The sequence below is a fragment of the Phlebotomus argentipes genome, unplaced genomic scaffold, assembly GCF_947086385.1.
Source record: "Phlebotomus argentipes unplaced genomic scaffold, Phlebotomus argentipes genome assembly scaffold_4, whole genome shotgun sequence".
Taxonomy (NCBI): domain Eukaryota; kingdom Metazoa; phylum Arthropoda; class Insecta; order Diptera; family Psychodidae; genus Phlebotomus; species Phlebotomus argentipes.
Genome location: NW_026776174.1, coordinates 6,677,977 through 6,699,339, shown reverse-complemented (window position 1 = coordinate 6,699,339; position 21,363 = coordinate 6,677,977). Strand labels below are relative to the sequence as shown.

The following is a 21,363-nucleotide window of genomic DNA, read 5'->3' as shown; positions in this document are numbered from 1 at the left end:
AGGTTGTGGGCTTTTCATTCCTGGCTCCGCATCAATTTTTTTTTTATTAATTTATTTTTCGTATTTTTAAATGTATTTACTTTTAAGTTTAGTTAGATTTTTTTTTTGTAATATTTCATTAAAGTTACATTTAGTTATTTGTCTCTGCTATTTAAACTAAGACGTATATGTTGTTTTTTTTTTTGTTAATTTGAGGAAGAGTTTCTTTTATATGAATTTCTCCTTTAAATATAGACTAACTTCTCGAGATTCTTGTTGTCTCCAATACCAAAAAAAAAAGGAGGAAAAACGAGAGAAATGGGCTTTCTCAGCCCTTCCTGTAGAGTGTTTGTCTCGAGAAGTGTGATGGGTTAATTTTTCTTCTTCTTTGAGCTTCTTAGCGAAATATTCACTTTTTAAAAACATCTTGTCTCAACTGAGGTGGGAATTTTTCTCTTTTTCTTCTTCACCTTCTTCAGTTTCATGGGAACATCAGGAAGAAAGCAAGAATAATCTGCTAAATTATTATTATTTTTTTCGTTGTTTTTCTTTCCCCCAAAAGAATCTCAGTTGTTGTACAAAAAAAAACTTGAAGCAAATTTGATTTCCTTTTTTTGACTCTATTCTGACTTTTATCATCATTTTATTTAGACTTTACGAAATGTCTCAAGTAAAAAAAAGGCTATGTTTCTCTTCTTTTCTTTAATCATTGACGCTTCACGCTTTCTGTCAATTTCTGGAGCAATTCTCAGTCACACAAACAATGTGTTACATTAGTTTAACACACACTTTTGCTATTCTGTGGTGATTATGTTAAAATTCTACCACAAATTAAACAATTTTCATTCGCCTGAATGTGTCATTTTAACACAACTTCCAGAAGTTGTTTCATTGAATGTGTTAAAAAGCAGAATAACAGATCGGAAATCTGCAAATATCTTGCCAAATCGGATCAATCCGCAATTTTAACTCTCATTTTCAGGCTTAAACTTAAGAGATATTTGCAGTAAATTCTTTTTATCACGGATTTACTAAATATTTACTTGAATTTTAATAATTTAGGCAAATTTCACAATTTTTCCTCTCTTACACATTGTGAAATCGCTTCAAAATCTAAAATACTGAGTTAACGAGAATATCAAAAGCTGTTTTTTTCCTTATTCATTTCCAATGTTAAACTTTTACATATCGACGGACAAAGAGAAAACGGATGAAAAGTCGATTTTTCATATTTTACATCTCATGCTTGAATAACTTTTGATCCAAGTTGAGATCATAAACTTTGTGATTATTCAATGATTTCTTGATTATTTCGTGATTTTTTATTGAAATTTCAAATATTTCATACAAAATTCAAACATTTTCTGATTTTTTTTGAAAAAATTTAAAAATTTAATTAAATGTCCTCCAAAATCATCTTGTGATTTTCCTATAATATTCTTAAATTTTGAATTAAATAAAATATTTGTCATATCTTTTAATTTTTTCCACATGAAAATTCTGAAGAAAAATTAATTAATAATATAAAAAAAAGTTGATTTATCTCTTAAGTTTGACATAATTTCAGTCCAAAAATACTAGGAATTTTCAAGAAAATCAAGTAAATATTAACAGTTTAACGAATGATTTGGAGTTATTTTAACACTATCAACTCGTTTTCTCTTCACCCGTCGATATTAAAACCTTAACATTTTTGTGTTTCACTCAGAATTGCTCCATTAATTTGTCTGTATTTATTTCTTCCCGGGTTTTTTTATTTGTTTTAAATTGTTCTCTTTGGCTGCTGTTTTTCTTCTTCTTTTTGCTACTCAATGCGAAATTGTGGATGTCTCAAAATAGACAACGAGAATGTTTTTTTTCTATTAATTTTCAATTTTATTATTGTTATTTATAGGTGTTTTTTTTTCTTGTTAATCTTTTTCACATTTTATTAAACACTTAATGAATATTACGTGTTTCTTTATTGTACATTAGAGAGTTTTTCTTTTTTTTAAGTCTAGGTAATATTCATCCTTCGATCATTTCATTCCTTTCGTTAACATGACTTTTGTTCCAGTGTTTTTGTTGAAGAATTATGTTGTTTTTTTGTTTGTTTATTTGCATATTGATTTCAGTAATTTTTTCCTATGACAGAAATATTTATGTTTCAAGTTTTTGAATTTTTTCTTCTTGGAAATTCCGTACAACCGACAGATTTGTTCTGAGTGTAGTTTTGTTAAACACTTTTGCGTAAATTCTATCTTTATTTACATTTTGCGTAGTGAAAAAAAACCAACGTTAAAAATGTTGTGTAATTTTTTATGTTTCTTCTTCATCTCTTGTTTAATATTAAAAACGACATTTCTACCTGTTTTTCTTTCTGTAATTTGTAGTAAAATGCAATACATAAAAAAAACTGTAAGATGATTTTCTGTTATTGTTTTATTTAAAGAAAAAATAAATTTTTTAATAATATATTTTCTATTTGTTTATGGCAAGGATTGCGCAAGTGAAGAATGGACGAACCACACTTCAGCAGGAATATCAAGGAATGGATGAAATTCTTGACAGAATAAAACATAAAAAACTGAAGGAATTCGCAGAATTTGTTGTAAATTTTCCGTTTTCCTGTCAGAATAAAAGATTTTTTTCTACTAAAATCGCATTTTCGCGCCATTTTCCTTCCATTTTCACACATTTCTCTATGATTTCCTAAAAACTTTCAAAGTTTTTATAGCATTTACAACATTTAAAATAATTTCAAGCCCCCAAATAAAGATTGAAGCTTTGAAAATAATTTAGGAGTAAAAATTTAGTGAAAGAAAAGCAATTCCGGCCATCAAATTGCGTTTTTAGAGACAATTTTTGAAGAAATTGAGGAAAAACTGCTGATAAAAAGCTATAAAATGAAGGAAAATGCTGGAAAAAGGCAAGAAAAGTAGCGAAAAAAACGAATTGAAGGAGAATCGAATCCGCGACACTTCAAAATCTTGTCCTAAATTCTCTAATGTGGAAGATTTTCGATGGAATTTGTGCAAAAATCTTTCTCTCTGAGACGATTTCGCGTACACAATTTCAAATAAGTCTCAAAGGGAAAGAATATTCCGAAGAATGGATGGAATGAACTGGAATAGATCGAATGGAAATGGAAATTTGAAGAATGGAAACCATTTTTCACCCACTTGAGTAACCCTTGGTTTATGGCATTTTTTTTCTCTCAAAAATACACTAAAATTCAATGACATTTCATTTGAATTCAAACAAATTACGGCTCTTTTTTCAACGATCTACAACCGCAATTTTTATGTAACTAGTAAATAAATATGCATTAAATTTATATCAATAATTAACTTATAGGCCTTCCATTAATAGTTTTTTCAAAAAATATATGTATAATTTGTTTTTTTTTTTCTTTAATACATAATATTTCTTCACACTTCACATCAAATTTTTCTCTATAAGTAGTGTTATATGTTCATCATCGCGACTTTCCACTTTGGCGGGGATGGAAAATCTCTCTCTCTCTGACGCTGCAATTTTTATTTATACAAATTCCTTTTGGTTTTATTAATCCCCCTTTTCTCCACACACTAAATAATTTATCTACATGAATTTTTTACGGAAAATCTTTGGCAGTTTTCAATGAATTTGTGTGTTTTCTTACACGAGTTTCAAAGGGTTTTTTCTTTGCTATATTACAGGTTTTTCCTTCTTCCTATTTTGATTTCTTTATGGGATGCTTAAATACCCGGGGAAGCCCATCTTCCGCCGCTGCTGTTTTGTGAAAATTGTGACAATATATTGCTTTTTCTCAATACCACACTGATGCGATTGATAGTTTGAGGGAGAGTCAGTGACTGTGAAACATTGAATTTACCCCGCATGGAATCCTTCGCGCGCGCGGGGCACAGAAGGAGGGGGGGTGGGGGGAGAAACAAGAGCAAAGTTCCTTTTGTACTTTGATGACTTTGGGGACAGGACGAAGTCTGGGGCTTCCCGCCGATGGAGAATCTGCTGATGGAGTTACACGACCAGGTGGGACACGTCAGACGTGTAGGCGGGTGAGTACTTGGGTGGCGCCTTGAAACCTTTCTCCTCCAGCCGGCGATTCCTCACGAGGTCCGAGTCGCCGGGCCAGGCGCGCTCGGGTCCGCGCGGACCCAGGCGCGGATAGCGCGGATGCTTGTCGACGGCTAGACTGATGGTTCCCGGCGTTGAGTTAAGGCCAATGTTGTATTGACGCTGCATCGCCAGTGATGCTCGGAGGGTTTTTCGTTTCTGTCGAAGAGAAAAACACACACAGATTCAGAGGGTTGTTAATACACAGTAGCCCAAAATTAGCTTAGAACACCTATGAAATTTTGCCCATTTTTCCTTTTAGTACCAAGGATTACTCAAGTGGGGAGAAAAATGATTTCCATTCCACAAATTTCCATTATATTCGTAAATCCATTACAACGTATTCTTCGAAATATTCTTTCCTTTTAAAATTAATTCGAAATTGTGTCTACGAAATCGTCTAACAAAAAAAAATGTTGAATTTCCAGCACAAATCTTCATTATAAGAGAATTTAGCACAAAATTTTGAAGTCGCGGATTCGATTCTCCTTCAATTCGCTTTTTTTCACAACTCTTTTTCACTTCTCTTGCCTTTTTTCGTGTATTTTCCTTCATTTTATAGCTTTATATCAGTATTTTTACCTCAATTTCATCAATAATTATTTGTAATAATCCAATTTGATGCTCAGAATTGCTTTTCTTTCACTAACTTTTTACTCCCAAATTCCTTTTTAGAGCTTAAATGTTTTATTTTGGCGCTTGAAACTATTCTAAATGTTGTAAATATAATAACTTTGAAGGTTATTAGGAAGACATAGAGAGCGAAAATGTGTAAAAAAGGAAGAAAAATGGCGCGAAAATGCGATTTTGTAGTTTCCCAAACGAGTATAGTAGAAAATCTCGTTTTTCCGACTAGAATACGGGATATTGCAACATATTTCGCGTATTTCTTGGGTTTTTGATGTTTAATTTTTAGCAAGAATTTTATCCATTCTTCAACTTGAGCAAGCTTCGTTTGGTACTAAAAATTCGGTATTTCTTTCAATTTCCGAGACAATTTCATTAAGACAAGAAATAATGAAAATTAAATCATCTTTCAAATGGCATTGAGATCATGGCGATATCTCAATTCGAAGCCGAGATATTGCAAAATGCAGAGAAATGTGTGGAAAAAGACAGTGAAAATTAAATTAGAACTGCAAATTTTGCTCTAAATCCATGTTATAATCATGAAAATGACTGGGAATAATCCATTGAATCATGAGTTTGGAATATCTTGAAGACAGTTACATTATAGAACGTCTCGATTTGGTCTTGTTAAATTGCTTTTGTATATTTTTAGCTACCGTTTAACGCTTTTGTACCATTTCTTAATGAACCCGAGAATTCTATGCGAAATTTAGAAAAAAAAGAGTGATAAATGAGAGAGAAAAATATGTTTTTCTTATTTTTTTCTGTGAAGATATAAATAAAAGCATTAAGAGAATATTGAAGATCACTTTGGAATTCTATTTTACACGAACGTGAATAAGAATATTGCAAAGGAAATTCATTCTGAGCGCCTTAAGGACAAATACTTAAAGAGAAACATCTAAATCTCTTTTAAATACAATAAATAGAAGAAGATTTTGTAGGAAAAATTTATTTTGTGGCTGTAAAAAGGAACTTATGGTGAATTTTAGGAAGAACTTATTAATACTGAACGTTTAAAGGACTTTTTACGGTTTTAGCTTTTATACAGATTCTCGGTTTTGCAAGAATTAGAGAGTTTTTCCAGTTTTACAAACGTTTTTAACGTAAAACCGTAAATATCCGATTTAAGATTAAGTATTTAAGCAATGCAGTCTTTTCATTGGTATTTATAAGCTTTTCAGCTGAGAAATTCCTCTTCAAAATATTCTGTGCATTTTGAGTAAAATAATACTGCATCCCCAATATTAACAATCCCTTGCACACGTTTGTTTACCATCCACAATCAATAAAAACATTCACGGTTTTAGGTAAAAAAAAACTGCGCAACAGTTGCTTTAATATTTTAATTAAACTTTTTGATGCATTGCCGGACATGAAATTAATTATATTTCTCCAAGTTAATGACGCTCGTAATGCAACCGTATTTCCAACCCCGCTAATTATTTTTATAGACTAACAATTTCAATGTAGTAAATTCGCATTTCTCATCTGCGACGGAAAAAGCTGAGAGTTATAAAATTTTTGTGAAATAATTAATAGAAATTTTACGATTCAGCAACTCATTATTTCATACAGAATTATTCACTGCACAATGTTATTTTGCTAAAACCGTGGAATTCACAGAAATCCACAGAAGAACGATAGAAAGGAATAACTTTAACAAATAAACTCATACGTGGCTTTACAATCCTTTCACGAGGAAATTGAATTGAAAGCAGATGCAGAAAAACGCTTATGATTTCACATTTTGCAGCATCAATCAAGGGGGAGATAATAGTCAGAAGTGGTGTACAGCTCAGCGGAGGTCTTTTTGAAGTCAAAGTGTTCAAAAATCTACAATATTTCTTTTCTGAATGCTTCTTTTATTGTCAAAATGTCCCGTTTCTTTCGATTTCTTTTGGTTTTCACACTAAAACAGCCAAATTAATACTTTTTATAGGTTATGTGACGAATCCAGAACAGATTTAGAGAACAATTCGCAATTCTAGCATATCAATTCTTATGCTGAAATCCGAGAAAAGCATTTTCATGCAATAAACATTGCAAAAAACACTGCAAAATGTGTTGAAATCGAACATAACCTCAAAAGTTTTGATTTTAACGTAGAAAATGTTTATTTAGAAGACTTTCTGCATGATTTTGATGCTGAATCAGCAATTTTAGGGTCCGTGGAAAATCACAAGAGCCGATTTTGTGATCTGGAAAGCCTCGAAATGGAGTTTTTGAAGATCTTTTAGTGATATTTTGAGGTTATGGTCGAGAAAGACGCCCAGAAAGAGCAGAAATATTGGATGGAAACTTGAGAGATTCATTATAATTTGGGAAATAATGTGGAAAAAGACTACAAATTTCAAGTTCTTGAGGTGTCAGGCAAATTTGAAAGTGTTTCGCAAGTTGTGTACAAATTTGAAGCATATTATATCCCCCTTGTGTAGCACAAAGGTGCAAAAATGTGTTGTATTATTGTATATAATGCATACATATCTTTGCAGCTGCACTTCAACATCTAGCAATTTCCAGTAGGAAATGACACATAGGAAATTTCCTTTTCCCACCAGCCGAAGAATTTATCGCACGAAACTTCCTCCAGTTATAATTCAAAATCAATTTAAAATGATATTTTCAATTACCTGCAGCTAACAAATTGAATTTAGTCGCTAAATGTGTTTCAAAATGATAACATATCATGCCAAACATTCGAAATTTAATGCAAATTAAATGCAATAATATTGTCTGAAGTGAAGACCAGGAAGATATTGACCAAGTGTAATGCCTTCATTGTTCTGTGAGATTTAAATAGTTTTCAACTAAATCCGAAGTGATTTAAATTACTATGATAAAGTGTTGGTAAATCGTGTGTAAGAGTACAAAAGCGTCATCATGTTTCCAAAACTATGTTGAGGAAAGTGTAAAATTTCAGTGCTAAAACTTTCCTTTTTGTCCAACACGAGAAACCAAAGTTATGCAGAATTAAATTAATTTTGCAATTACGCCTTTCCAGTCGATAAGCATATACATATGTGAACTTTGCCTTGCTATGTATCTTTTGGTTCCTGGACAGAATTTTTGGGTCATTTTAAGCGTCACATCGTGAAAAATGATCGTTTGTTGTGGATTTGAAGAATCGATTAGTGGTAATTTTCTCCTCAGAGACGAATGAATTTAGACTTTAGCATCAGTCAAGGGGGGGATAATATGCTCTTAATCTGTACACAACTTCCAGCACTTCAAATTTCTAGACTGTTTCCACAATAATTCACAAATTATACTAAATATCTTAAGGTTTCATGTGATATTTCTGTAAAAATTCACTTGAAACCGCTTTCTTCAGTGTCTTTTCCGATCATAACCTCAAAAACATCACTAAGAGATCTTAAAAGACTCCAATTAAGAGCGTACTAGATGATAAATATCGTAACTAAACTCAAAATTGCTGATTTAGAGTGAAATTCGTGTAGAAAGGGGAATAAATAGACATTTTCCACGTCAAAAACTGTATTTTTGAGGTTATGTTGGACTTCAACACCATTTTCAGTGTTTTTTTTGGCATCAAAGATACAGAAAGGCCATGTTTATCGCATGAAAATGCTCAATTATGTCAATAACAAGCAATCTTGGTGACTTTAGTATAAGAATTGATGTTCTAGAGTGCAATATATTCACTAAGTTCGACCGTAATTCGTAACATAACCTAGAAAAGGATTTTTCGAATCGGAATCAGAATGATTAGTGAGTAAAAGAAGCACGCCGGAAAGGAAGATTGTAAGTTTTTCAATAATTCCACTTCTTAAGTACTTCTGCTGAGTTTGTACAACACTTTTAGACTGTATTATCTCCTCCTTGGCCAAGACAAGACGCTTGAATTCTTTATCAATTTCTATGGCTGACATTGAATTTTCTGAGAGATTTTTAAGACACTCACTTCAATAGTTCCACGCCACTTGTCGGCTGCGTGTCTGGCAATTTCCATGCGTTTCTGCTTCTTTATCTGGTGCTTCTTGTAGATCACCTCGATGATGATGAGCCCAATGCCACCCACAATTCCAGCTCCCACGAGGATGAACACGCCCGCCATGTTCTTCAGTCCCAGCGTGTTGGGCGTCTTCTCGAACTGCTCGCACTGCTGCGCATTCCCGTGGAAGATCCACAGCTTGTCCAGTGACTCCATGAAGCCACTCTCGTGGAACTCCAGGATCGCCAAGGTCACGTGATCCGTCCACGGAGAGCCTTTCTGCAGACCAATTCCGTAGCCACTGCGTCCGAACAACTCTCCGGCGGTGACCAATTCGCAGTCTTTGGCCGCTTCGTACTCCAGCCGCGAGGAATCCCAGATGAAAGCCATCAATTTGCCATCCTTCACATCCTGAATGGCCATTTCGGCCGAGGCGTAGTTATTTGCCTCCATCGTGCGATACATGTTGGAGAGTTCCACCTGAAATCAACACACAAAATCAGTTTTATTCGTCAAAATTGCTCGACATGACAAGGGGGAGATATTGTGGTCAGAAGTGAAGTTCAGCTTGCTTAGTGGTTCAATATTTTTAATATAAAGCGTTCAAAAGTTACTTCCAAAAGGAAAAATTGGAGAAAAAGAATTGTTATTGTCATCTTTCTAGGTTATGTTATGAATTTTAAAGAAATTTGCCACTAAATAACCTCAAAAATCATTCATTCTCGCGTCTAAGCTGGTGTAATTTATAATTTACTGGCACAATAATAATGAAATCTATTGAAGATTGCTAGCTTTCAATGTTATATTGTGTCAATCGTGCTAAGATTGATCATAACCTCCAAAATATTATTTCAGGATACAAAATCATCTATTATAAGCAATGTTTGATTGATTTTCTACTCTAAAGTAGCAAATTTCAGCACATTATCAATTTCAAGCCTCCTTCAAAGATTCTTTTAGATAATTTAGATAATTTTTAGGAAAAAGCTACAAAGTTCGGAAAGAGGGTGAAAAATAAGGAAATCTCATGTTTTAAGCACTGCGAAAGTCCTGGAAGTGTTCAAGGTGTGATTCCAGCCTTATTTCATACCTGACGTCTGAAGTACATGTCGACGGCCGAGCCTTTGACGGTGGCGCACGTGAGGTTTTCCATGGTGTTTCGCAGGCGGGCGTCGTTGATGCCTGACAATTTGGTCTTGGGGCGCTCCAAAACGAGGAAGGCCGCCAAGTTGGCAGTGTACGAGGCCACGATGATCATGGCGAAACCGGCCCAAACCATGCCCAGGACGCGAGCAGAGAAGCTCCGCGGCGTGCCTTCGCCAATGCCGCTGTTCAGCAGGACGCCCCACGCGAACCAGATGGCAGAGCTGAGATTCAGAGCGTCCTCCTCCGTGCCGTCCGTGTTGGTGAGCCGGAAGCGGCCGAAGGGCGAGAAGCGATCCAGGAGATAGAGCACCAGCGCCACCACGTGCACGGACACCATCACGAGGATCCACAGAGTGTTGCTGAAGGGCTGCAAGAAGGACACCAGCGTGCTGGAGCGCGAGGGCTTCTTCTCCAGAATCGTGATGCCCTGGTACTTGAAGGGCTTGGAGAACTCAATGAATTCCGCACGCTCGGGATTAATCGTCAGCGGCGCCACAATCATGTCTGCTCGCTCATTCACCACCTCGCCAATCAAGCCCGTCCACTCCTTCTTCACCTGCACGCCCGTCGTGCTCATGTTCCGCAGCACGTAGTGGCCGAATTGGCCGTCCGGCGACAAGGCCAGGTCGAAGGTGAAGTTGATGCGGTGCGCCAAGGCACGCAGCAGATCAATGCAGTAGCCGCGGCAGCAGAACTCATTCTCCGTGCCGTCGCTGGCGTTGAAGTGCGGACACGGAATCTCCTCGTCCTCGCACGAGAGTTCCTCCTCAGTGAGCCGGCGCACGTACACAAAAGGCTTCTCCTCTATTGTGAGCACCTTCAGGTGGGTGGGAATGATGATGCCTTCTGGCTTTCGGCGCAACTTTCCAGGCCACAAGATTCCACTGTCATTGATGCGAAGACGCATTTTCAGTTTGTCCTGCAAAGTGGATGAGGAAAATGCATTAATTGAGATTTATGCAAAATTCTTTACAGTCGACTTTTATCTTTCAAATCAAGGGGGAGATAGTATGCCTTAAATCCACAGTTGCTGTGCAGAATCTTCAGCCCTTCAGAGACACTTCTAAATGCCTTTAAAGGCATTTACCATCGCTTCTTAGACTCCTTCAACTGTTTCTTATCGTTCTTCCGTCTGAAGAAGTTTAAGCTCTTCAAATGCTTAAGATTTAAGATTGTAAGAAATGATTTAATTGTTCCAGGATTTATTCATGAACAATTTCTGTCTTCATTTTCAAAGTTTCACCTTTGAAAAATGCTTGGGAAACTTCTGACCAAATTGTGAGGTTATGAATCCGAACTAAAAAATCCTTTTTGGACTAATTTTAATCCTTTCAAACCCTGGAAATGAGGAAATATGACGAATATCTCAGTATTTCTACTAGATAATGTGGCTGAATTTGTCACTTTAAAGCTCAAAACACGTAAATAACGAAGCAAAGTTACATTCTTCGAGAGTGAAATTATATTTTTGAGGTTATGATTGATTTTTAAGCTTTTTCTTCAGCAAGCTAAAGATTTTTGAGCACAAATGCTTAAACTCTGACAAGAAAAAAGGAATTATTTCCTGAAAAAATACAAATTTCATGATTTTGATGGTTATTTAACCCTCAAAATATGCTTTAAATCAATAACATAACCTAGAAAAATAATAAAATCGATTTTTCTGAGTAAAATAATTGATAAAATGCTTCAATTGGTTGAATTTGAAGCTTTTGTAATGCAAATTTTCGAATTATTTAAAAATTTTCATTTCCTAACACTTCCTCAGAAGCTGTACACCACTTCCGGCCACAATATCTGCCCCTTGGTTCGAATTGATTCGAGAACGCACTTCATAACACTCAAATGATAAATAATAGAGTTTGCCAGTTGAAAAATGCATATAATCGATTATTGCCGATAAACATAAATTATTTATGAGACAGATTTACGTAAATGCAATTAAGGATATTATAATGAAGTGTATATAATATGATTTATTAATTCTTTATTACAGTGAAATTTGCATTGACGCTGTGAAAATATTAAGGATTTACATTATTTATCAATTCCATTGGCAATTTTTCTCTGTCCACTCGAGATAAAATGGAAAAGTGAGTGTTAATCCTCAAGGGATAAATTTATAAAACCATCGAATTGACAGAAAGGGACACTCAAGGTGATGAATTTCTTTTCGATATAAAAAAAAAGTACATAAATCCCACTAATTCCACAGCACGAAAGAATACAGTTTGGAAGTCTGGCGAAATGTATCCAGGTGAAATTTTCTTCGGATTATGTGAGTTTTTCCCTCCATTCCATTGTCTCTCGTTCGCGTTTTGGGGCAATCGGAAGATTTGCGAGGAAATTAAGGAATGTGTCTTGAGTTGGGCAAATGTGCTTAGCGGGAAAAAATTGAAATATAGATAGAAATCTCTGCTTTCCACTTTGGTTATTATAGTTGAATACACAATTTTCTCTCCGAGCAATCTCTCAAATGGTCTGCTTCAACTCTTGAGAATATTTATGAAGCGTCATCGTCTCAATGCACATTTTGCAAATGGAGAAGTTCAGTCAACCCCGAAGCCCTTTTTACTGCTGCTGCACAACTGGGAATCTGTCTTGAGGCATGAGAAAATTCACTTACAGCATCGTAATAGAAGCTCCCGACGACCTTCTTCTTCTGATGGTCCCGAATGTTGATGACATCGTACTCAGCATAGATCCTGTCGCCATTGTCATCGAATGCCACCTGACCCGTTTCGCCGCGGATGTTTCTCGTCTTGAGGTAGTGAAAGATTCTCTTGCCCGACTCCCAAAGCGCCCCAGAGTCATCGCAGTCCTTCGGAGCTTCGGTAATTGTCTCATTCAGGCGCATCTCCTTGATCGCCGACGCCAAAACATACACGCTATCCTGCAAAAGGGCGGAAATAGACGGCGCATTAGAAGCCGGAGGAATTCCTTCAAGGATATTCCATTTGCCGATTGTGTAACATAATATCACTGCGTGCATTTGTATTTATACACCTTAAAGATAGAGCGTAGAAAACAGACAAATGCTCTTTAACTGTGTTCACTGAGAGAAAATTTGTGGTAAAATTTAATCGATTTTGGGCATAAATACAAGAAATATCCGGTTGAAAACACCGATTAACGAAGATTTTCGGCAAAAGACTCAAAGGAGAAGAAGAAATCCAAGTCTTTATTCTTCCTTAAAACTAGACTTTGTACGGTCTAGAAAACGATTCCTTGATTTCAATCTTAATTCTACGGAAAAACTCTAAATTTCAGTATCAAGTTAAGTCCGTTTCAATCTTAAAACCAGTATTTTTTCTGCCTAGGACAAAAGATTATTGGAAAAATCTTTGTTTTATTCGTGATAAATTTGTGAAATTATCAAGAAAATTCTCCTTTTTTAGTCTAAGAGTTCAGACATAAAAAAAAAAACATTTTATTTTAAGTCTGGACAAAGTTTTAACAAAGTTTCTTCAGAAGCATTAAAAAAATCTAGAAATAAAATAAGCGAAATCTCTTTTAAATGTGTTTTCTCTCTGATACAGACTTGATTTTATTATCATAAAACTTAAATTTAGTATCATTTGATCATCATTATTCGCTTTGTTTTAAGTATATTTCAAAATCTTTTTACTATGACGAAAAATACTTAATTTAAATCGAACATAAGGAAGAATATGAGGTCAAAATATTCTTTATTCTAATCGTTCTTGATTTCAAAAAAAGAGAAGAATTGAAATACATTAAAAAAAAACGTTTTTTCGCATTTATATATCAGAAACAGACTTGAAATTATGCTGAGAAAGATATTAAAAATATATGAAAATAGAAAAATTAAATCTATGACGATTGAAAAGCTTGAAATTTTTAATATGAATACCGAAAAGGACTCAAAATTAGATAGATTGAGGCTAATTTCAAGACCTTTTTAGGAAAATAATTTCAAGAATATCTATTTCAAGGCTCAAAAATGTATTGTTTTCCTGAATATATTTAATACGAACTATGGGAAATACACCAGATGTGTTAAATGCAGATTTCCTCAACAACATTTCACTGAAATTTCATTGCGATCTTGTATGGAAAGGCTGCGATGAATTTAGAAACAGTGAAATGCTTTGTTTATGCTGAAGTTTAAGTATTGAGGGCATGTAAATGCCTCACGTAATTCTTCCTTTTGAGCAACCAACAGTGTGATTTCCTTATTGCATTCGCCTTGTTAGTCGAAACTGTTAAAACTTGTAAGTTTATGTGCAAATATCTGTGTGAAATTGCACAAAGTGCGACTTTGCATTGAACTCTTACTCGAATGTGTTCCTTTTCGCTGTGCGCGTGAACCAGTTGCAACCCTATGACGCCGAAGGGTGTGTTGTTGGCATTGAGAGCGTGCTCCGTGACTATCCAGACGTACCCAGCTTCGGTCATGTTGAACGCCGCGGCGTCCCGAAAGATGATGGAAGCGTCGTCTTTGCTGCAGAGCGACAGAGAGAGAGAGAGAGAGTAATGAAATCTGTGATAAATTGTTCTTTGCAGCGACTTTGCTTGGCTGGAGAATGGCCAAATGACACCTTGACACATGAAAAGGGTGCCTAGAAGTGGAGCTCAAAGAGTCCCGAAAATTTATTCACATTTCTGTTTTTGATGTTTTTCACCCCTTTTTGCGGAAAAGCACTGGAATGAAAACTTATTACGCTGCAGTTGAATTTGAGAAAACTTCAGTGTGTGTATTTTTGCTCTGGACGGAAGTTTGTGTGATGAGTTTTTTTCTCTTTTTATTCTGAATAAATGATGCAGAATTGTGTAGTGATTGTTTGTATGCAGAAAATATGAATTTCCGGCTTTCCATGACTATTCATGACTCTTAAAAGTTTCCAAGTGTCGCGATTTTCCATCTTTTTTTTTACTATTTCTACAATTCTCTTCATTGAAATTATTTATTTTAAATTGGTGCTTTTTTTCTAGAATCTATTCAATAAATTCAAATAATGCTTGAGTCATTAAAGTAATTGTCTTGTAAGGACATTTGAATTCATCAAGGGTGAGATAATATGACTTAAATTTGCCTAACACCTCAAGAACTTGAAATTTGTAGTCTTTTTCCACATTATTTCCCAAATTATAATGAATCTCTCAAGTTTCCATCCAATATTTCTGCTCTTTCTGGGCGTCTTTCGCGACCATAACCTCAAAATATCACTAAAAGATCTTCAAAAATTCCATTTCGAGGCTTTCCAGATCACAAAATCGGCTCTTGTGATTTTCCACGGACCCTAAAATTGCTGATTCAGCATCAAAATCATGCAGAAAGTCTTCTAAATAAACATTTTCCACGTTAAAATCAAAACTTTTGAGTTTATGTTCGATTTCAACACATTTTTCAGTGTTTTTTGCAATGTTTATTGCATGGAAAATGCTTTTCTCGGATTTCAGCATAAGAATTGATTTGCTAGAATTGCGAATTGTTCTCTAAATCTGTTCTGGATTCGTTACATAACCTATAAAAAGTATTAATTTGGCTTTTTTTTTTACCAAGGAGCAAATCGCAAGGCGGTTTCTGAAGGAAACTTAATGTTCTCTAATCAAATAATCAATTATTTGAGTAAAATAATCAGAGAATTATTATTTTCTACAAAAAAAAATAATGAAAAAATATCGAATTTTGAACTAAATAATAAAAAATATAATTATTTTCCCATGAAAGATGAAAAAATTATAATCAAATTTAGAATTAAATAATAAAGAAATGATTTCTTCCCAACTAAAATTGAAAAACAATCAAATTATGATTTAAATAATAAAAAAAAAGATTATTTTTCCAAATAATATTACAAATACAATTTAAAAAAGAATCAAATTTTGAATAAACTATTAAAAAAAAGATTCTTTTCTAAAGTAAAATTGAAAAACATTCAAATTCTGACTGAAATAATCAATTTATAATCAAATATTTAGAAAATAATCAAAAAATAATCAGAATTTTGTATGAAATAATCAAAATTTGAGTAATAATCACAAGAATTTAAAAAAAAATTCAATAATCGCAAAGTTAGTGGTCTCAATTGGCGAGTGATTGACTTGGTTTTTACGTGAAAACTGAAAGAACTCGAAAAAGGCGGTACATTCTGTCAATAAAAGAAGGATTTAGAAAGGAAATATTGTAGATTTTTAGCACTTTTCAAGACTTCCGCTCAATTGTACACCATTTCTGACTATCATTTCTCCCTTGGAATTCATTTGGCGCCAAATAACGTGGGTGAAATGAAGAAAAAAAGGAATAGTTACTTGGCATAGAGCAGATAAACTCTCGATTGCGCCGTCTTCATCTCCAAAAGATGCTCCGTGAAGCTCTCCAGCTTGGGCTCAAATTCCACAATTGACTCCACAGTCGCCCGGACATCAATGTCATCGTAATTTGTTTGTGATGTTGTCTGAAAGCGCCCAAGAATCGCTCTTCCGTCCGTATCGGAACTGTGAATGATGATAACCTGGAAGTGGGGAAAAGATGCTCCTCAGTTGTAAATTCTCATGAAAATGGCGCATCCGGAAGGAAAATTATGGAGATGTTAATGATGTTTTGCGTGTTTCCTTTTTTCATTCCAAGGCACAATGTTGGCCTATTTGCGATCCGCAAAAGGAAGTTTAGCATCGCGCAGAAGTGATAAAAATTGTAAATTATTATCATTTCTGCATTTCCCTATTTCTCCAAAAAAATTTGAGAGTTTATAAAAGGGAAATTTGCCTAAAATCCTTCCTCTAAACTAGTCGATTTCAGGCTATTTACATACAAGGGGGAAAGGGTGTATATTTCTGCGTGCTGAAGTACACGGCATGTAATGTAAATACATCTTGAGTAGTATTTAATGGGAAAAGTTGGCAGAATCATGGTCCTTTAATGTAACATTTCACAAACATTCCGCAGCAATGGCATGTACTTTCTGGCCCAAAAGACGACTAGCGAGGGTGTTTATTGGGATTTCTCTGCTTCCTAGAAATTCACCCCATCTCCGCAAACTCTGGCCTTATTTTCAAGAAATATTGCCATCAAGAGTGACCCCGTCCAAATGGATAAATGTTTGCCCTCTTGCTTAACTTCGTGAGGCTGTGGAATTACGAGAAGAAAGTGTTGTGAACTCTGTGTGTCGATAAAAGGCAGCTAATTAACGTCACATTCAGTCTTCACTGTTTCCCAATGGATGAGCCAATAAATGTTACTTCTGTTAGTTCCTCTTGATGGCTTCTATTGAGGCCATTCATATGCAAGGAGCACAGTTTTGCCTTTGCATGTCTTGTGAAAGACTTCTGAGAAAACTGATTAAATCCACAAGCGACGGTTTTATGCTAAAACTGCCCTATTTCATCGGGAGAAATACAGAATTGTTGAAATTCACACATTTTTTCATGAATCAACGCATTCTAAATGTTGCACAGTGCAATTTTGGTGTCTTATTAAATGGAATGGAAAATGATTATTAAGGAAAGGTGTTAATCTTCCAGGAATTCCGCTCTGAAATCAACTGTTTCCTCAAATAATACAATGATATTCGTCAGTGGATTGTCATAAATTATGCAGAAACCAATATTTATCATATTTCTCTTAACATTTATTGAATAAGCAATGTCACAAAATCAGGTATTATTGAGCGAATGCCCAATAAATTGGCAAATATGTTCACAAAGAATATCACATAGTTTTCAATAAACTGTGAGGTTATGAAAACCGGAATTAAAACATTTTCGAATTAAATTAAATCTTCTCAAACGCGAGGAAATGGAGTGAATTTAGGACAAATCAGAATGTTTTTACTGGATAAAAAAGTATAAAATGCGAAAATAACTAAGCAAAGAGGCTAAAATTACATTTTTGAGGTTATGTTTGACTGTTTTTTTACTTCTAAAATTTAACAAAACTCAACTTTGCTAAGAACAAGAGAATTTTTCCAGTTTCAACACATTTTTAGACAATTTTTAGGGTAATTTGAATATCAGAATCAGTTTGAATTTGCTTCAAAAAATTTTTCATGATATTGTGAGGTTATGAATGCGACTTTGAAATCTTTCTTTCCCTAATTTGAAACTTTTTACAGCGGAAAATTAGTAAATATCGAGTTGAAAACAATGTTTAAACAAGAAAATGACGTTAAATTTGCCACTTTTAAGCACAAAGCGTGGAAAAAAGACAATTTTCGGGACTGAAACACAATTTTTGAGGTTATGATTGACTTTTGAGCTTTTTCTTACTCAATATGAAGTTATTTTAAACGAAAAAAGCTCAACTTTAGCATGAAAAAAAAGGAATAATTCAAGTTAAATCACAATTTAGATGATTATGAAGGTTATTTAGCCTCCAGAATTAATTCTAAATCTATCACATAACCTGAAAAGAAGCAATAAAATCGATTTATCTGAGTAAAATGATGTAGAAAATGCCCGAATTTGTTAAAAACAGAAGCTTTTTTAGTGCAAATATAGTGAATATTTCATCACTTCCAATTCCAAACACTTCCACAAAAGCTGTACACCACTTCTGACTATAATATCTGCCCCTTGGCGTGAATAAATGGCAGAAATAACTGATAGAAGTTGTCATTTTTGACCAAAAATGCGCCTTATTTCCACAAATATAACAGAAATTCGTACATAAATAGCTATGAGAGGCTTAAATAAAGTTAAAAAAAAAAATGCCAGCGGGAATACAGAGTCGTTTTGACATTGTGAAACGGCACGGAAAAATAGAGCAGTTTTAGCATAATACCGTCGCAGAAGTCGGAACGCTTAAGTTAATGCAAATATCTCAATTAAACTTGAGTGAGATATGATGGATTCAGTGTTCTGGGAAGAGGCTAAAGCCCCTCAACATATCTTGCATCTCTAATTGTGGGATTACAGGGAATCTTGGCATGCATGCGATGGACAGAAGCATGAGTTGATTGACTGACCTTTGTGTAGCCGAAGTGGCTCAGCATCTCCAGCCACACGTCCGCCTGGTGGTAGTACGGTGGGACGGTGCGAAGAAATGACACGTGAATATTTTTGTCGGAAAACGCTGCATCACGAGATGAGATTCCAATGACGGGGATTTGGTAGAAGCCGCTCGTGTAGCTGACAGCTGCCGGTGATAGATCTCCACTCTGCTCGTGGGACACCACCATGGCGTACACCTATGAATGCAGGCGCTTCAATGAGAGGCCATTTGGAAAATCACCACCACAAGAGCTTTTTTTCCCATCTGCTCTTCAACCCTTTTGCTCCATAAATCTTCACTTGCGCGATCTTCAAGCACTTTAAGCACTTAAATTCGACAGAATGGCGTCAAGTCGACGCGAGAAATATAGTTTTTGGTGGGGAAAAAATACTCACCCTCTGTGAAATGAGGTGTTTGCAGACGTTCAGGGCTGTCTTAATTGGATTCTTATCCATCCGCACCGTCTTATCATAGTACGTAATTCCCCGTGGAACGTACTGTTGATCAAAATTGAGATGCTGCAAAGAGTCGAGATTCTTCATTAACGCCCTGCAATTTATGTTGATTAAGACAACAATTTCGTTGACCTTATGGGGGTGGGGGTGGAAAATTGCCCGTTGGGAGCAGAAGTTGCGCGGGGGGCACACGAAAGGGGACCGAAAAGTGGAAGTTGACTATGGAATAAGATGGAAATTAATACGATTTAGCCGGAATTCCTATGCAAATTGTTATAGCTTTCATTATTATTAATAACTTGAGAGGTGTTTTTGTGTGGGAAAAGACGAAGTGTTGATGCCTCTTCATGGTGGTTCGCCCATGAAATTTTCCAGCAGTTAAATTAACCCAATTTCTCTTCTTTTACACTTTTCAGCTCCTTCCGGAAGTGACGAAGTTTTTCTGAATAGATGATCAGAAAATCTTTCTTAATTCAACTATTGTGTATTTTTACCATATTTTCGAGTTGAGATTCTCTGTTTTTCAAGGAATTTTACGGGCGTTTAAGAAGAATCCGTCGATTTTAGGAGCTGAAATTCATCGGAAATTCTTTATCAAACAGTGAAAACTCGTGGAAATCTGCTAATTGTGGACATAATTAAAGATAATTCATTGTTAAATGATAGAATTAAAGGTCTAAGATATTTGTATGATGGAATATTGAGATTTACTGTCTAATTCTACAAGCAAATTGGCCAACTGAACGTGTATTCTTTGCATTTAAGCTGGTTCTGGACGTACTTCTACGGCAGATTGGCCATTCAGCAATGGTCAAGCTTCAAGAATGTCGGGGCGCATTTAGATACTAAATTTTTGAAAAGATTCTGGGCCAGAAAAGACAATTTTCATAGCTTTTCTGGCAAGTAAAAACCACTTAAAGCACATTTTAGACTTCGGACAAGCGATTCAGATATCAAGGAAGTTCAAAGACGTCTTCTGGACAAACTTCGATGGTCAATTCCTAATGTTTTCGTGTCTCTGGACAATAAGAATCAGCAATGAAGCCCGTCAGAGTGATTATGACGCTCAAAACGGGATGCAAACAATGCGATTCATCCTCAAATTATATTATTTATCATGATCTTGATTAAAAAAAAACCATTTGGAAATATTTCCCGGGAATTTACGAATTTTCAATCCTATTTTACAGTACAAAATAATTAATTCTAGGCAGAATTTTTTGCCTTCTTCTAATTTTAATAAAAAAAAGAGCAATAATTTTGCGTATAATTCAGATCAGTGACGAATTATGTTTTTATTGACGAAAATGTTTTTTAGACTTTAAATGAATATTTTTCATATCTTTTGAATTTTTTCACTTGAAAACATTAAGGAAAAGTTCAAAAAGAAAGTATGAAAAATTGATTTTTAGTACTATTTTCGATAAAATCGACTCGAAGACTAATAAAAAAAGACTTTGAAAAATAAAAATTTTCAGATTTTCCACTAATTTCACCATATTTTAGTCAAAAATTCCAAAAAATACTGATAAAATCAACTAAAATATTTACAAAATAAAAAAATACTTTGCAATATTTACACTTTAACGGACGATTTGAAGGCTTTTTAAGATAAATTTGGTAAATTTTGCCGCGATATTGAAGCGAATTCTTTAACTCGCTCTGCTGAGAAATTGCGTTTTTGGATTTTCATAGTTTTCGATTCACCCGTCGATATGATTTTTCCTCACTTTTTGAGGATTTGTGTATTAACACAGTATTGAAGTGGAAGAAAGAAAATCCCAGTTTCTGTAAGAGTGAAGATAAATCACGAATCTTCTGAATTTTATCTAGAAAATCAGAAGAACTCTTCCACCCCTTGATGAAAGACCGACGATGAGACGTTCTTTAAGACACCCAATCAATTCTCAATATGATTTTAATCCGCTTAACACTTGACTGCGCAAGAAGGTGGCAGACAAAAGTGATTCACATTCAATATGCATTTCAAAGGAATTCGCCTTGTAAGTCAATTATTCAGCAGTTTCAGTATGATTTCGGCATTCATTCTCGACATTGGCGGAAATCACAGTGAAACAATCTTGCAGGAAAGAAAGATGAGCAAATCATATTGCAGACATTGACTAACAGTATCACTTTCTCAA

General features: G+C 34.8%; 1 protein-coding gene across 1 annotated transcript in view; it reads right to left on the bottom strand.

Annotated features, from left to right (window-relative positions):
* Nucleotides 1-1,404: 1,404 nt before the first annotated feature.
* The window catches only part of LOC132257521 (glutamate [NMDA] receptor subunit 1), an 84,960-nt gene continuing 65,001 nt past the window's right edge, over nucleotides 1,405-21,363 (bottom strand). Inside the window, exons 3-10 of the mRNA XM_059754465.1 lie at nucleotides 19,160-19,282; nucleotides 18,739-18,960; nucleotides 16,085-16,287; nucleotides 14,108-14,273; nucleotides 12,435-12,701; nucleotides 9,753-10,727; nucleotides 8,633-9,142; nucleotides 1,405-4,236 (exon numbers count right to left, since the gene is read on the bottom strand). Of these exons, the coding sequence (XP_059610448.1) occupies nucleotides 3,982-4,236; nucleotides 8,633-9,142; nucleotides 9,753-10,727; nucleotides 12,435-12,701; nucleotides 14,108-14,273; nucleotides 16,085-16,287; nucleotides 18,739-18,960; nucleotides 19,160-19,282 (2,721 nt within the window). The 3' untranslated portion in view covers nucleotides 1,405-3,981. The remainder of the gene's footprint in view (nucleotides 4,237-8,632; nucleotides 9,143-9,752; nucleotides 10,728-12,434; nucleotides 12,702-14,107; nucleotides 14,274-16,084; nucleotides 16,288-18,738; nucleotides 18,961-19,159; nucleotides 19,283-21,363) is intronic.